The sequence below is a fragment of the Anguilla rostrata genome, chromosome 14, assembly GCF_018555375.3.
Source record: "Anguilla rostrata isolate EN2019 chromosome 14, ASM1855537v3, whole genome shotgun sequence".
NCBI lineage: Eukaryota > Metazoa > Chordata > Actinopteri > Anguilliformes > Anguillidae > Anguilla > Anguilla rostrata.
The window spans coordinates 31,835,572-31,852,902 of NC_057946.1; the positions used below are offsets into that span (position 1 = coordinate 31,835,572).

Below are 17,331 nucleotides of genomic sequence, written 5' to 3' on the forward strand. Positions count from 1 at the left end.
CAAATTGTTCAATTGTATGCACTCGGACAGGGTGATGTTTATTAAACACTTCGTAATATGCCCATATATGTTTGGATGGACAAGAAATTATACACAAATATAGATTAATTACCCTAAATACGGGACAACTACTTTTTTGCCCACGTCCTTTCTAAATTTTCAATGAAAATGACGGGACACACCACAAGGGAGCGTGCCCGACTATGGGTAATTACATATTTCATGCAGTCATACGTGTTCAGCCAGTTGATCATTCTACGTGCAAGTATTTTTTTCAACTTTAGAGGGCTCTGTCGCGCTGCAAGTGGTAAGCCATAGACATGAAGGTAAAAGTAAAAATCTTGCCGTGCGTTGTTAGACGTGTATGAAGCAGCGTTTTCATAATTCCTTTTCAGTAGCCAACCTTAATATTGTTTTCGAGTTTTAACGTACTCATAAAAGTTTGCAAATTTTGTTGACTTTCGTTGACCTAATGATGAAAATCAAGATGAGGGTTTTCTGTTGGCTTCTGTCGTTGTTCTGCGCTATCAGGACTGAAGGTAAACTGACTTTTCTCAGAGGTAGCCTACGGGAACAACTGGTGTTTAAACGAAAAAAAGTCATATATAACATTTAAAAGCATTTTTTCTAATTTTCTTAAATGAAGCATCTGTGCGTGTAGTTTCTATATTAGCCGATGTAATTAAAAACATTTGGATTGCTACATAATTAGTACCGTTATAATTCAGTTTCGTTTTTAATTATGTTTGTGTTTTACGAATATACTTATTTTGTTGCTATATGGTTTTGACTCCATTTGCATTCTAGCTTCGGTTTGGTATTATAATTTATTCATGAAATAAAACGGATGCCACGGGATTTTTACACGTTTTTGCACGTATTGTGAAGGAATTTCAAACTTATCTATTTGGTTCCAGGATTTGCAGTGCGGGGTCCTGCAATGCCCCTAATTGTCCAGTTGGGGGCATCTGTGACGTTGCCCTGCTCTGTGGATACCCCACTACCTCTGCACGAGCTGGAGGTGCAGTGGATGAGGGAGGATTCTGGATCTGTGCATCTGTTCCAGGAAGGGGAGAGTAGGCCAGAATCACAGAGCCCAGCTTACAGCGGCAGGGCCGATTTTCTCTCTGAAGAAATCTCCAAAGGAAACTTCTCTCTGCTGCTTAGGAATGTCACTACTGAAGACAAAGGGCTGTACAAGTGCGTAGTTAACACTGAACACGAGTCCCATGAAACAAAGGTGAAAATAGATATTGGTAAGTACCCCCAGCCCACTTGCCCAAATGCAGATTCAGACAGCTTCGTTGTTTGTTGTGGGTTACATATCTGAAAAGCATTTTGCATGAAATTTGTTGGAAAACCAGCTAAATTTTCCATTTATATGTAAATAGAATTAATTCATAAAGTTAACTGAATGTATTTACTTGCATGCATAGAGGAGCGTGAAGGTAGAATATGCCACACCCTACAAAAGTGAAATGAAAAATGTAACTTGATTTTTTTTCAGAACGGCTGGTTGTGACTGGTGCAGACCTGCCGATCTTTGCATATGCTGGTCAGGATGTGATTCTGAACTGCTCAGTGGACACCCATGTTCCTCTCAAAGAGTTACAAGTAGAGTGGATAAAGACAAATGGGGAAATCCTGGTGCTGCTGTTTTCTGAGGGAGAGAACAGACCAGACTCACAGCATGAGAGATTCAGGGGGCGTGCTGAGTTCTTCAGTGAGGAGATTCCCAAAGGAAACTTCTCTCTGAAACTGAGGGATGTAAAAACAGAAGATAAAGGAGAATTCATGTGTAAAGTCCATACAGACAGAGAATCAGTCAATGCATCGGCATGGGTACAACGACTGGGTAAGTTACATGACCACACAAATTCACTCCAAAATTTACCAGAAAAGGGGAAAACACAGAGAGTTTAGTGTTTTAATTGTGAAACATGGATTTTTAAAAATGACATGTTAATGTTGTAAAAGACAACATTTTGTCATCAAGTAGGTTTTATCATTATTGTCTCACATTCAGATATTAATTATTAAAATAGCTGAGTCGGGCGATAAATCTATGCAATCATGGGAAGTCATTTTCTTTTAATCCATAAATTACAGTGGTAATACAGTGTATCAAAAATACAAAATCTTCACAAAGTAATGTTTTTGTGCATATATTTACAAATCTTTAAGTTATAAAATCATAGGCTGATACTTATGTCTGAAATCTGTTATAAGATCATTATTTTACTTTTTTTATGATTCATTCCGGGCTTAAGTACACTTAAGCATGTGCGGGTGTTTTCATCAGATCTACCAGTTAAGACTCCTACACTAAAGAATTTTCTGTAAGATTTTATAATTGTTTAATGTGTGATTAAGTCCTGGCCTCTGACTAATGAATGTATTTGAAATGCCCCCTTATACCAGTCAGGCCCAAATTATTTTGATTTAGGCAGTACTACCAGCTCTTATATGCATTGTTTCAGATCTTTGTCCTCATATGTCCATCTTACAGTTTAATGTTACTGGGAAAATTAACTCAGAGATAATCCTTTGTGCTAATTCCATTGTTTTTTTTTTCATGGTTTTTCATTTCTCTTCTTAGCGCTGGTTATGGATGCAATCTGCATGTATCAGGATCACTATTTTGGCTCTTGGTTAGCAAAGTTTTCTTGCACAGGTGCTGTAGTGATGTTGTATCTTTACTTACTGTTGTGTCTGTACTCAGTGGTGTATCTTTACTCACTGTTGTATCTTCACTCAGTGGTGTATCTTTACTCATTGTTGTATCTTTACTTGGTGGTGTATCTTTACTCATTGTTGTATCTTTACTTGGTGGTGTATCTTTACTCACTGTTAAATGAATGCTAAATGAAAAAAGCTCTTCAAAATGAATGCCATCTGTATCTTTTAACAATTTTATGTTTGTTTCATGCTTAATAACACTGTAATTTTTAAAGTGTTGTAATGCAGGGAGAATGGGAATAGAGATGCCTCTAGACCCCATAAAGTTTGGTTATGGGGTTACTACTAAAAAGGTTGTAAAAATAATAATAAAATCCCCCTTACGGAAGAAGAGGAATTAGGACCAAATCATTAGGACCAATCATGCCTGTTCCAGCAGTGCTACCACATTGTCTTATGTTCAGTCTTTGATTCATTGAAATCTCTGTCACAGGGTTTTCCTCCCTACATAGGTGGGTCCTGGTTTTAACCATCACTGCTGCAGTTTTTGCAGTTTTAAGCTGCATTCCTGCTCTTCGGTGTATAATCGAGAAAGGTCATCATATGTCATATAGCTTCAGAAAAGGTATGTGTGTTTCCATTTTTTTCTCCTATTTCTATTTACTGTCCAATTATTTAACACTTTGTTTCACACCAGGTTTCAATTACGGGGTCTTTGGTTAGAGCAACGATAACTTGCTGCACACAATTTCACACTTAATGTATAATAAAATACTGACATAAAATTCCAAGTTGAATCCATATATTATTACTTACTCTTATTTTGGTAGCAGACCTGAATCAAATACGTATTTGTTTTGGATTCAAATACTTTGCTGTGCTCTATTGATCTTGCCTGGTGTAATTGAGCCTGCCAATATGACCAGAAGGTGGGGTTTGCACTTTTTGAGAGTATTTAATTGCTTCTAACACACCAGGCAAGATCAGTAAAGTGTAGAAAAGCATTTGAATCCAAAACAAATATGTATTTGACCCAGGTCCGTTTGGTAGTAATCTAATCAAATAGAGCTTAAATTTTCATAATTTTACAGGTATTTTCATACATTTCCCATCAAGCATTTCACTGATATCTCACAGACATTTAAAAAACTTTGCATTACATTACAGGCATTTAGCAGACGCTCTTATCCAGAGCGACTTACACAACTTTTACATAGCATTTTTTTTTTACATTGTATCCATTTATACAGCTGGATATATACAAAAGCAATTTTGGTTAAGTACCTTGCTCAAGGGTACAACGGCAGTGTCCTACCCGGGAGTCGAACCTGCGACCTTTCGGTTACAAGCCCAGTTCCTTACCCACCGTGCTACACTCCGTCCAATGAATCCGTCCTTTGCAATGAATTGTGGAAGCATGAGTCAAGGGAATAATGGAAATGAGTAGGCCTATACACAAACACATTTGAAGTTATGAATGTTTAATATGAATGTTTTACTGACGTCCAACTTTTCTAAATCTTAGTGTCTTGTCAAATAGGGCATTAGACGTGCACAATCTCTGGGTGTTTGCGTTATCATCCAAAGAAAGTAAAATACATTTTTTATTATTAGGGGGAATTTTCATTTTAAGCTCTACTGTAAATTATGATCCAGTTCTGATCAGATGAAGCTCTTGCAAGTTCTTGAAACATTCTTCAGTGAGAGGGTCCTCTAGACTCTGGGTGTTGGATGAGACTGTAAACTATGGGGCATGGCAGGCTGTAAAATACATTTCATATTTTCGGTAATTATTCAGACAAATATCAAGGCTGTTGTGATCCTGTACATGACTCATAAAATACAGCTGAAGCCAAAAGTTTACATACACGGAGACTGGCTTGGCTGTTTTCTAATCGCTCCCGGGGAGCTTCGCTTTATTTGTGACATCTCCTCAAAACGGTAATTCGTAGACTGACCATCATAGCTGGGCGAAGCCTGCTTTTGTCAAACCCCGTTTGCCGTGATTGGCTGCCCCGGCGCAACAGGACTAACCAATCACACAGCCTTAACGGCACATCACACAAAGGTCGGATTTACATACAGCGGGAAACAGCAGCACGAGACACGCAAAACAGAGACAGGCAGGGAATACAACAACAGTATTGGCTAATTGACTAATGACAGAAACATGACGGTGAAAATCATAAACCCGAGGGCTGCTAGCGCTACGGAAGCGATTCCTAGCAGGCTACACACATTCAAAATAACGAGTATTTACACGATCGCGGAGCGGGACAAGTTAACCGCTAACAAGCTAACAATTATTTAGTTACACACAGGCAAGATCGCCACACAGCCCCCACCTAAAGGGTCGCTAGTCCCCGACGACCCACAATTTCTATGCGATTTACCTCGTAGTCGATTAAATAATTCGGTAGCCGTCGCTTCCGAGTAGGCCGGCCCGTGGTGGGCTGTGCCATTTCCTCTGCTGCCGGTGGTGTAGAGGGGACAGGGCTGCTACCTTGTCCACCAGCTGCGTTTTCGGTGGCGAGTGGTTGGTAAGGTGCGAGTCGGTCTTGGTGGAGCACCACCAGGCGCCCTCGATTTGGCATGCGCAGGCGATACGTCACCTCACTCAGCCGCTCCAAGATCTCGCCAGGCCCACGCCAATGTGACTGCAGCTTAGGAGACAGGCCCTTCTTGCGCACTGGGCAGTGGACCCACACTTTATCACCTGGCTTGAAGGCCTGCCCCTTGCAGTGCTGATCGTAGGCGCGCTTCTGCCGCAGTCCCGCAGTGTCCTGGGCCTGGCGAGAGAAGTCGTGTGCCACCCGCAGTCGTTCCAGCAGCTGGCGGAAGTAGCAGGCCTCTGTACGGGCTGGTTCCCTGCTTTCAGGCGGGGCCCCGAACACCAAATCCACGGGCGTCCGGAGCTCCCGTCCGAACATCAGGGCGGCGGGTGTGCAGAGGCTGGACTCCTGTACGGCAGTTCGGTAGGACCACAGGACCAGGGGCAGGTGGCGGTCCCAGTCTCGTTGGTGCTGGCTGGCGAGGATAGCGAGTTGTGCAGTCAGGGTCTTGTTGAACCGTTCAACCAGTCCGTCGCTCTGGGGATGGAGTGGAGTTGTGCGGGTCTTCGCTACCCCGAGCCGACTGCAGACCTCAGCCAGCACCCGCGATTCAAAATTTCGCCCCTGGTCACTGTGGAGTTGGGCGGGGACCCTGAAACGGGCAAACATCTCCTCGACCAGCTTCCCCGCTGTTGTTGCAGCACTTTGGTCCGGCACCGCGTACGCCTCGGGCCACTTCGTAAAGTAGTCCATAGCCACAAGCACATAGCGGTTACCGGCCTCAGTGACAGGGAAGGGGCCGAGGACGTCCACCCCCACTCGCTCCATCGGGGCCCCCACCACGTAGCGTTGTAGAGGGGCGCGGGAGCGCCTGGTAGGCCCCTTGCATGCCGTACAGGAGTCGCAGCAGTGGACGTGCAGCTCCACGTCCCGGCGGCACCCAGGCCAGTAGAAGCGCCCCTCAATCGTCGCAGGGTCTTGCTGTTCCCGAAATGGCCCGCCCCCACCGAGCCATGCACCAACCCGAGGACTTGGGGCCGGAGCGCTCGGGGAACGAGGAGTTGGAGGAGGTCGCTTCCAAGCCCGGGTGCCTGCCACCGCCGATACAGCAGCCCGTCCCGCAGCTCAAGGCTCCTCCTTTGCCCGTAGTAGGTCTTGAGCTCGGGCCCCTCAGCCGAGACCTCAGCCCACTGCGGCGGTGTTTCTGCCTCCAGCCAGCCCCTCACCTTTCTTAGCGTGCTGTCAGCCTCCTGGCCTTCCCGCAGCTGCTCCTGCGACACTGGCAGCCACCCCGCCTCGCTGATGTTAGCGGTAGCCACCGCTAGCTCCACCTGGCTCTTATCTTCCTGTCGCTGGCAGTGTTGACAATCCAGCTCAGCACAGGGACGGCGGGACAAAGCGTCGGCGTTGGTGTGGTGCCGCCCCGCCCTGTGCTCGATCTGGAAATCGCACTCTTGTAGCTCTTCTAACCACCGTGCGACTTGGCCCTCCGGGTGCTTGAAGTTTAGGAGCCAGGTGAGCGAAGCGTGGTCAGTGCGGAGGCGGAAGTGGCTACCTTGGAGATAGGGTCGGAAGTGCCTCAGTGCCTTGAATACGGCCAGCAGCTCTCTGCGGGTCACGCAGTAGTTCCGCTCTGCCCGGCTCAGGGCACCGCTGTAGTAGGCGACAGCTCTCTCTCCGTCGCTGTCCTCCTGAGAGAGGACGGCTCCCACCCCCACGTTACTGGCGTCGGTGTCGACAATGAATGGGCGGTGCACATCGGGATACGCCAGTACGGGGGCCTCCGTGAGAGCCGTTCTGAGCCGGGCAAAGGCTTCTGCGCATGCAGTGGTCCAGATGAACGGCTGGTACTTGTCGGTGAGGCGATGGAGGGGACTGGCAATGGAGGCGAAACCCCGCACGAACCGCCGATAGTAGCTCGCCAACCCAGGAAGCTGCGCAGCTCGCCTACATTTGCTGGGGTCGGCCAATCCCGCACAGCAGTCACCTTAGCTGGGTCGGTGGCTACCCCTCGCTCACTCACAACGTGCCCCAGGAAGGCCGTCTCCCTCCGGAGCAGCTGGCACTTCCGGGGATTCAACCGTAGCCCAGCCCGGCGAATCGCCGCGAGCACGTTGTGGAGGTTAGCGAGGGCGTGCTCGAAGCTACTGGCATGTACTAGGAGGTCGTCCAGGTACACTACGCAGCAGCTTCGGGGGACGGCCGACAGCACCCTTTCCATCAGCCGCTCGAACGTGGCAGGGGCATTGCACAGTCCGAACGGCATCACGCGGAACTGCCACAACCCTTGCCCGATGGTGAAGGCGGTCTTAGGCTTCGCATCCTCGGCCATTTTGACCTGCCAGTAGCCACTCCGGAGGTCCAGCGAGCAGAACCAACTGGACCCCGCGATGTGGTCTAGCGCCTCGTCGATGCGGGGGAGAGGGTAGGCATCTTTGCGCGTTACGGCGTTGAGGCGCCGATAGTCCACGCAAAAACGCCACTCTCCGTTCTTCTTCCGCACTAGGACAGCAGGGGCCGCCCACGGGCTGTTGGAGGGCTCAATGACGCCTGCAGCGGCCATCTCTCTAACCTTCTCCTCTGCCCCCAGCCGCTTTGCTAGCGACAACCGGTGAGGGCGCAGACGAACCGGTGCAGCGTCACCAGTGTCAATGGCGTGCTGCACTAGCTCGGTCTGCGTGCATTCCTCATCGCGGGCAGCGAAGAGGTCTGCATTGTCCTTCAGCAAGCGTTCAAGCTGTTGGCATTGGTGAGGGTTGAGGCCGCTGCAGCTGCGTCGCCACAGCTCGCGGACAGCACTCACCGTCTCGACAGAGGGGGGCGCAGGTTGTGACAGTGGGGCAGGCGAGCCACGCTCTGTGTTGGTTAGCTGGGGCGGCGGCTGGTGAGGGTGGGCTGAGGCTGGCGGCGGCTGGTGAGGGTGGGCTGAGGCTGCTCGGCGACGGGTCCTCCTGGACCTGCGTTTCCTCTTGGGGGTGGCGTGGAGGGCGAGGGTGGTGGCACCGATGGAGAGCCTGGCGTTGGCGATGTCCACCGTAGCACCCCAGTGGACCAGCAGATCCAGGCCGATTATGCACGCGTCGCTGATGTCGGCCAGCCAGAACTCGTGCGTCACCACCTCTCTGTTTCCGACCTCCACGCTCACCATCTTCTTGCCCCGCATGGCGAGCCTCTGTCCCGTCACTGACTGCAGCTGAGTGGTTGTTGAGGACCAGGCAGTGTTGGGAGCGTTCCCGGTCGCACCAGGGAGATGGTGGCCCCCGTGTCGACCAGTGCCCAGCAGGCTTGCCCATCCAGCCTACAATGCAGGTATAGCCCGCCCGCCTCTCCCAGTCGGCCCACTCGCTGTTGGATGGATTGCTCTTCCGCCCTCAAAAGGGCAGGCTGCTCTCCTGCCCTGAAAAGGGCGGGCTGGAATTTGCTTTCAGCTCTCATAATAGAAGGACTTTGCTCAGTTCCCGCCTTCACAAAGGCAGATGAAACATTTGCTTCTGCGAGTGGGACCGAACTGGTTTCAGGCGCAGCAGGCTGCTCCTGGTTGAGGATGGGTTCTTGGGGCAGCGGTTTCCTCACAGCGCCGCCCCCGCGTCGTTTCCCGCCGGCCGTGGCGATCGGGGCTTGGGCGCTGGTGCTGGGCAGTCGCGGGCCAGGTGCCCTGGCTCGTCGCAGCGATAGCAGCGACCGCGTCGTGCTGGTGGTGGGCGCTGTCGCCGCTGTTGTGGGGGTGAGCGTGCCCAACGGACTTCCTCCTCCTCCTCGTAGCAGTCGATTTCGCGGACGCGGGGCCGGGTTGTCTGCCCTGGAACCAAGCAGAGAACGTCTTCCGCCCTCTCTACTTCCTTCAGAGCGTCGTCTAGGGAGCAGGGCGTGGTCAGGATGACGTGCTGGCGCAACCGTTCCGGGGAGAGAGTCTGGAGGAAGGCGTGCAACGCGAGCTCGTCCTGCCCTGCCGAGCCGAGGGACGGGTAGCCCTGCCGAGCGTGGAGCCGCACGTCTGCAGCCACGGTCCCCCAGCTCTCTTTTCCTTCGCGGCGGCGGCTGTTGAGCTTCTCCCGACTGCTCTGCATTGACCGCCTCTGGCCGAAACGCCTTGCCAAGGCCGTCGTCAGTGCCTTCAGATCGCCCTGTTCGGCAGCATCGAGGTCTAGCAGGACCTGCAGCGCTGGACCCTCCAGGGCGAGTGCTAGATGCGTCGCCGTCTGGCTCTCGCTCCAGCCGCAGTGACGGGCAGCCAGCTGCAGCTAGCTAGCTTCGGCTGTGTGCTAGCTGCCGTGGTGGTTGTCATGCTGGCGCTGGCTGGCCTGCTAACGTTAGCTTCCCTCGGGTGCGTTGGTCGAACAGCACTGGCTCCGTCTGGTTGTCTGGGGGCCCTCTGTCCTTGCGCCACCGAGCTCTGCAGATCGGCGCCCGTCGCCGTCTCTGCTGCCTCGGTCTTCCGCCGCCTCGGTACCCCCAGTCTGTCTTCCAGCTCTCGGATCGCCTTCTCCACTTCAGCTAGCTGAATCCCACTTCCGGACACCAATGTGGCGATTTCGCGAGGAAGCAGAGACGGAGACTGGCTTGGCTGTTTTCTAATCGCTCCCGGGGAGCTTCGCTTTATTTGTGACATCTCCTCAAAACGGTAATTCGTAGACTGACCATCATAGCTGGGCGAAGCCTGCTTTTGTCAAACCCCGTTTGCCGTGATTGGCTGCCCCGGCGCAACGGGACTAACCAATCACACAGCCTTAACGGCACATCACACAAAGGTCGGATTTACATACAGCGGGAAACAGCAGCACGAGACACGCAAAACAGAGACAGGCAGGGAATACAACAACAGTATTGGCTAATTGACTAATGACAGAAACATGACGGTGAAAATCATAAACCCGAGGGCTGCTAGCGCTACGGAAGCGATTCCTAGCAGGCTACACACATTCAAAATAACGAGTATTTACACGATCGCGGAGCGGGACAAGTTAACCGCTAACAAGCTAACAATTATTTAGTTACACACAGGCAAGATCGCCACAATACGATTACCGTTACCGTTCTTTCCAACCGCTGTGAGTCACTGACTTTAACTGACGTTGTCATAAAAGTTTTCCAGACCGTGAAAACGGCCTGACTTGTTTTCATTTTGGACAGATGCTAGTGGGTAAATCTATCGCTGTTTCCGTCGAAGAACTTTCTGCAGCAGTGTGAAGCTAACGACAGTAAGGACTTTCGCGCGGGTCTGAAAAGTTTAAAATAAAAGTCTGACGATAAAACCACTGTTACGATCAGCAAAATGAAATGAATTAAGGAAAAATCGGACTGCAGTTGTCCTAAAATATGAACTATTCGTTTTCTATTTGTACAACATTAAAACAACTTCGATTTTAAACACAGACATTGTAAAACAATTCACTAACTAACACTAATATTAATTACAAACAAATCTGTCTTCCTTTTTTCTATTTTTCCCCTACATTTTTAACAATGACAATGCAAAAATTTTAATGGAGAATTAAAGATAAAATACAATCATTACTTTTAATTATTATTGCAATATCCAATGCAAGATTACATCAGTACATGAGTTATACATACCTTGTAACATCAACTATGCAACTTAAAACAAAAAAATATGAAAATGTGGCTGGATATTGCACTAGAATGGCAAGGAGAATAGGACAGTATTAACACTTGTGTGTTTGTGAAGGTGAAAACATCACACACAGAATATCATGGCTGGGGTATAAGCATGCAGTACATAGGCAAATTTCATTCAATTAAATCCCAGTTGCTTTCTGGTAGCATAACATATATAATGCGCTGCTGCCTCCCCTGGACATGTTGTCTCAGACGCTTTTTTGATATAAGTGACACCATATCTGAAGAGTGGAGGGTCCAAGGTATTCATAACACCCCAATATCATTGAGACAACATGTCCAGGGGAGGTAGCAGAGCCTGATGTACACGATCCATTGACCTATACTAGCAGTAGAGAGGAATACACTGTTTAGTTGAACCACAAGATTTTCTATCAAATTTTATACCATGTTTATTTGATATCTTTGTGATCATATCAATTTAGTGAAGGGCTGTATGCAGTAAATGTCCATTGTTAATTCAAGTCTTAACAGATAACTTTTGGTCTGACTCTGGAATGTGGGTCCAAATGTTATCTATTTAGATTTGAATTAGCACTGGACATTGGATATTGTGTACTAACAAACCCATGCCACATAGCTTACTGGCTAATTGTTATAGGATAAGCTATCATCTAGAGTTGTTAGAACACCTCAGTGGTAACATGACCTATTAATTATGACAAATATGCTGGAATCAGTTTCATATTCTCCTAATAAAAGCAAGATCATGGTATTTCATATTTAGACTTACTGCACTTCCAAGAATCAACATGGCAGAAATATAAAAAAATCTTTATAAAAGATTATAATTATAACGAAGGAGTATTTTTACATGTCAAAACGTCGCTAGTTTAGAAAATAAACTTTGAGATACGCGTTTCTCGCTTTCGCGCAGGCAGACTTTTATTTTGAAAGATTTCCGACGAATCTGCCGTCTTACTCACTGTCGCTCACTGTCGCTCATTTCACGGTACTACTTTCGACACAAGCAAATTCGGAAGCGCTATTCTAATATTTCTTACCATTTTTATTTCTCTAAGGGTTATGGGAAGTGAATTCCATAGTATGATCGGCTTGAGCAATCACCTCTAATTGTTGACTACATATCCCATTTGTGCTTTCGTAAACTCAAACTTTTCGTGGCCCTGGGGGTAAACCACTGCTACTGTGAAGAGGGGAGTCAATCATTCACGTTATGTTTACAGGCGTTACAGTCCTTTCCGCATAATTTTGAAGTAATCTCTTACTGCTTTTGCAGTCTTTATTAAAAGCTTTACATGGGTGAGGGATCAGTTATGGTTGGGGGGGGGACAATTAGATTCTTTACAAACATTGGGGGGGACATGTCCCACCCGGTTCCTACTCCAATGGGTTCAACTGAACCCCAAGACAACAACAAAGGAACGGATGAAGGAGTTGGAGGCATCAGGTACCAAAGTATCTACATCCACCATTATGAGAATCCTACATCGCCATGGCCTGAAAGGCTGTCGCGCAAGGAAGAAGCCCCTACTCCAAGATCGGCATAAAAAACCCAGAATGAAGTTTGGAGGTGATGACCAGGATTAAGACCGAGCCTTTTGGAGGAGTGTTCTCTGGTCAGATGAAACAAAAATGGAACTGTTTGGCCATAATGATCAGCGCTATGTATGGAGGAAAAAGGGTGAGGCTTTTAATCCAAAGAACACTATCCCAACTGTGAAGCATGTGGGTGGCAGCATCATATTGTGGGGGTGTTTTGCTGGAAAAAGGACTGGTGCACTTCAGAAAATAGATGGCATCACGAGGAAGGAGGATTATCTAGAAATACTGAAGCAACACCTCAAGACATCAGCTAGAAAGTTATAACTTGGTCACAACTGGGTCTTTCAGCAGGACAATGATCCTAAGCATAACTCTGTCATAAGGTTGATAGAACTTAGTTGAGTTATTCAATTTAAATTAATTAATATTATTTTATTATTTCAAATTTAATTAGGGGGTCACCCTCAGCTACCCTGTTAATGGCACAGCCCTCTTAATATTGAACCCTGAATAACTGGAGATCACCCTTTATCAACCTCAACACTTAAAATGATTTAGAGGGAATTGACCCTCGGCACTTTTTAATTCAAATGTCTCTATTTGACTTTGTTGGTGGATCAGCATGAGAGAGGAAACACAAGCACACATATACAAAAATATAAGCTTTAATGACAACTAATTGTTATTATAAGTTAAGCAGTTTGGTTGTAATATGGGATAAGATACTGGCACAGTATAGCACGATACAATTCAGTACATATAATGTAGAATGTAGTGACTAATCAGACGTTATAGTATTAGTATTATGGTTCATAAGTGAAACACTCTCTCAACAAGTTTACTGGGCATCGCTACACAAAAACTCCCTATGAACTAATACCATTTTACGCACGTAGCCTATGATTAGTATGAGACAGACAACAATCAGTTACACTCGACTCATAGCACAAAGTTGTGCAGGCTAGGAAACTCAGAAACGTGAAACTGTAATATTTTTCAGACCTGTTGGATATTGTAATTGTATTAGCCAACTATTCAATTAGGTTTTCCTCCATTCGCTGGGGTGAATGGTGCGGCCTTGAAATACTGACGATGCCTGCTAGTCGCCGGTGGTGCTCTATAGGGATACTCAGCAGTTATCTAGGCGCCGAGCTGGCGCAGTCCAGAGATATCACACCATGGTGGGTTCATACCGTGAGAATGGTTAACAGCGAATAAACATTCATTACTATATGCCTCCACTACATGCAAGGAGGTTGTTAATCCCCCCAGTGTCATCCATAGCTTTGATCTTAGAATTATGAGTATCTGACGTGAGGGGTCTGGCGATCCTGAAGGGAAGTGGAAGATAGTGTTGGAATGTTGAAAGTAACAGACACAGGCTCATTTGGGAGCTTATGCAGAAATAAAGCATTTGAGCCCTCAGAGAGAGGACTGTAGAGAAACAACTTACAACTGCCCTACACCTCCAAAGTTGTAAAAAAATGACATAAAGACAACAAAGTGACAGTATTGGGGTGGCCATCACAAAGCCCTGACCTGAATCCCATAGACAATTTGTGGACTGAACTGAAAAGGCGTGTCTGAGCAAGGAGGCCCACAAACCTGACTGAGTTACACCAGGTCTGTCAGGAGGAATGGGCAAAAATTCTGGCAAAGTATTGTGAGACGCTTGTGGAAGGCTACCCCAAGCGTTTGATTCAAGTTAAGCAATTAAAAGGCAATGGCACCAAATACTAACAAAGTGTATGTAAAATTTTGACCCACTGAAAATCTGAAATAGTACATAAAAGCTGACATAAATCTGTCTCTTAGCTATTATTTTGAAATGACCTCTTATGGAAATAAAGTAGATACCCTAATTGACTTAACACAGGAAATGTATAGTAACATGAAATGTATGTAAACTTTTGGCCTCAACTGTAATAGTTCCATAACTCCAATAATGTGTGCAAGGATATGCGTGTGGTGATTGAATTTTTCTTATTTCTTCACAGATGAAAGCAACAGGGCTCTGTTGCTATACTGCCTTCAAGTCTCAGTTCCATGCATCCTGATATCCATCGCATTCGCCATATGGGGTAAAATTGAAAGTAAGTCTGTCTGCTTTGTTTTACTTAGTTTCTTTTTTTAAGTTTTCCATGCCCAATTCCCTCCCTAATTTTGAATGTTCTATTAGCTATTTACAGCCATGCTCATGCTGCGATACTCGTGGCTGATTCGTGAGAGCATAGACAAGGACGCATGATGTCGCCAGCCTGATTCTTTTCACATCGCAGCCCACAGCCAAGATTTTTACAGACATGAGGCAGAGGGAGAGTGATTAAACAGGGACCCCTAACTGACTGAACACTCCCATCCCTGGGCAACGCATTTGCTACTGGCCCTGGTCCTTGGACACCATACATGACTGCGAAGCTCAGCCATTCTCCAGAACAGTGCCTAGACCAGATGAACCACCCAGCAGCCCTAACATTATATTTTTATTTGTCTTTTTTCTACATTGGTACACAGAGCACATGTAGGTGTATCGTGCCATTATTAGGTGACCTATGATATGTTTGATAGTATTTTTAAAGAAAAATAAATTATATTACTTGTTCTTTTGAATTGATAATTTTAAGACAGTTTACATGGATGTTCTACACTGTCTGATATCTGTTAAGGCGCTGTCCAAGTGCATGAATCTGCGCTTCATCGCACTCTAGTGACCTCCAATGACCAGTTTGCTGCCAAAGCTGCATATGAAGTGTCTTCCTGTGACTCATGCCTATGCAAAGCCTGGCTTGTGGGCGGCGGTGTGAAGACGCTGACCTGACATGCTATGGTGGAGAGCGCATACTCATCTACACTCTCCTGCATTGGCTGCAGGGACACCAGCATCAGGGCAGCTGTATAGATCAGCCATTCCAAAATGGGGAGAAAATTGTGGAAAACCGTGAAAAATATAAATAAAAATACAGAGTTGCATATTTGTCACTGCTTACATTTTTGTGTCCTTTTTGTTTTGCAGGCTCTTTTGTAGAGGCTAATGTTTGCAGTACCATAAATCTCATGAGGATCCTAGTGATATTTAAGGTGGCTCCACATATGAAGTTACTTCCTGGTATGTTTTTATTTTATAATATAGTATTTTGTGAACATGTGCAAAATACACAATTTATTGCCTCCTTATATCACATGAGATTTTATATTCATATATAGTATGAGACAGAATTTATGCTTAGCTTAAAGAGGTATTAAACACTAAATCAGGATTTTTGAGTTCTAACGTCAAGTATTCTGTCTCCTCATTTGATACATTATTATCAGCCCTATTGTTAAAAAAAAATCAATTTAAGGCTTGTCCCTGCAAAAAAAGAGCCATGCACTGCCACCCAAAGGGGAAAAGTTATGTTTTGTTTCGCTTGGATCCCACCCCACACCTGTGACACTGAAGTAGGTAAAAACCTACTTCTACGTAAGCTACGTAAGTTAAAGCCCCATCTCTGCCCCTCTTCTTGATTGATGGATAAGTATTATGTATTCAGCCCGTCTAAAACGGCTGCACAAATTACCTTGCTCATTTCAGCCCACCTGCGGTCAAGTTGTAACAGCCTTTTTTTTCATCTTTAGATTAACGTAGGTAGAAATCCTTTTGAGTCTTTCTTTGTTTCATGTTCTATATTGTTCTTTAGCTCTATATTTGGCACTTATTAGTTTGTTAGTGATAGTAATGGTAGTATTTTTATAGTTCATTCCAGTCCCAGATCTAGACTGCTGTGATTGGGGGGCAGACATAAATTTGGGGGGGGACAACTTTTTATTCAAGGCACAGTACATGCTATAGTTTTCAGGCCTGCATTGCTTATTGATTTTTAAGAACTTCATTATACAGATAAGAAATGAAAATACAAAAATGCGACAGGACCTGGCGCAACTTGCTTTGTCGCCAGTTCAAGCTGCCGCAACTTAACCGCCGTCTCAGCCTCAATCTCCAATCTGCGGATCTCCAATTTCAAATTGAGTTCTGCCTGCCTTGCCGCCGCCTTTTCCTGAGCCTCTAGTTGGAGACGAACGAGGCGCACTTTCAAACGGGGATCAGCACCACTGAACCGCCCACTCCCAGCTGACACGGGAGAAAATGCAGGCAGTGTAGGCTTGCCCTCAGCCTCCGCTTCAGGTTCAGCCTCCACCTCGCATTTAGCTGGCGGAGCTACAGATGCATCTGGATCCTCCTCAAACGCAGCAGCATCGGGCAGACCAGGTAACACAAAGACCCGCAGCTCAACCAACCCCTAATACGACGGCCTTAATGTGTTTTTTAAGCGCCTGTCGAGAAACCGCAATACCAAAGTGTTCAGCCAACAACAAAAGGTCGTCTTTGCGACACTATCAAACTGCTCTAACGTAGGATTCTGGAGAAACCCAACCAAATCAAAAAGAGCCATTTCCAACGGTCCCTATCGCCACAAGAGGGCGACAAGACAACACACCCCGCAACTGCGGACCTCTAAGCAACGTCCAAAACTAAGACACAAATAAATATTAACCTACAATAATCAGACAATTTAAGTATCGGGAAATAATTAAGAGTAATTAATTATCCCGGACGAGCCCCCAATTTTGTTGTGGTCTAGGGGTGCAGGGGAGTAACAAAATGACTGATTATTAAAGATTAAAGTTTATTTACACAATTATCTATACAGTGAACAAACGGGAGGGGAAACACTGGGCGGTACCAAACAAAAGATGATAAACAGAAATATAAGCTATTAACAATTCTAGAAATGAAAGAAACTAACTGAAACCCGAAAATCTTCCGAACCTAACTAACTACACTAACTATTCTAAACTGAACAAAAACATACAAGGGTGGTACACGCCCGTATCTATATATATACACAAGTGAAACTAACAGTGACAGTGAAGAAAACAAACACCTACTTAAATCCCACTCCCAATATATATATACAAA

The 17,331-nt window shown here is 46.2% G+C and overlaps 1 protein-coding gene across 1 annotated transcript in view; it reads left to right on the forward strand.

The window, feature by feature from the left end:
* The first annotated feature begins 241 nt into the window (after positions 1–241).
* The window catches only part of LOC135239104 (butyrophilin-like protein 2), an 87,940-nt gene continuing 70,850 nt past the window's right edge, over positions 242–17,331 (forward strand). Inside the window, 2 exon segments of the mRNA XM_064307540.1 lie at positions 242–307; positions 918–1,256. Of these exon segments, the coding sequence (XP_064163610.1) occupies positions 941–1,256 (316 nt within the window). The 5' untranslated portion in view covers positions 242–307; positions 918–940.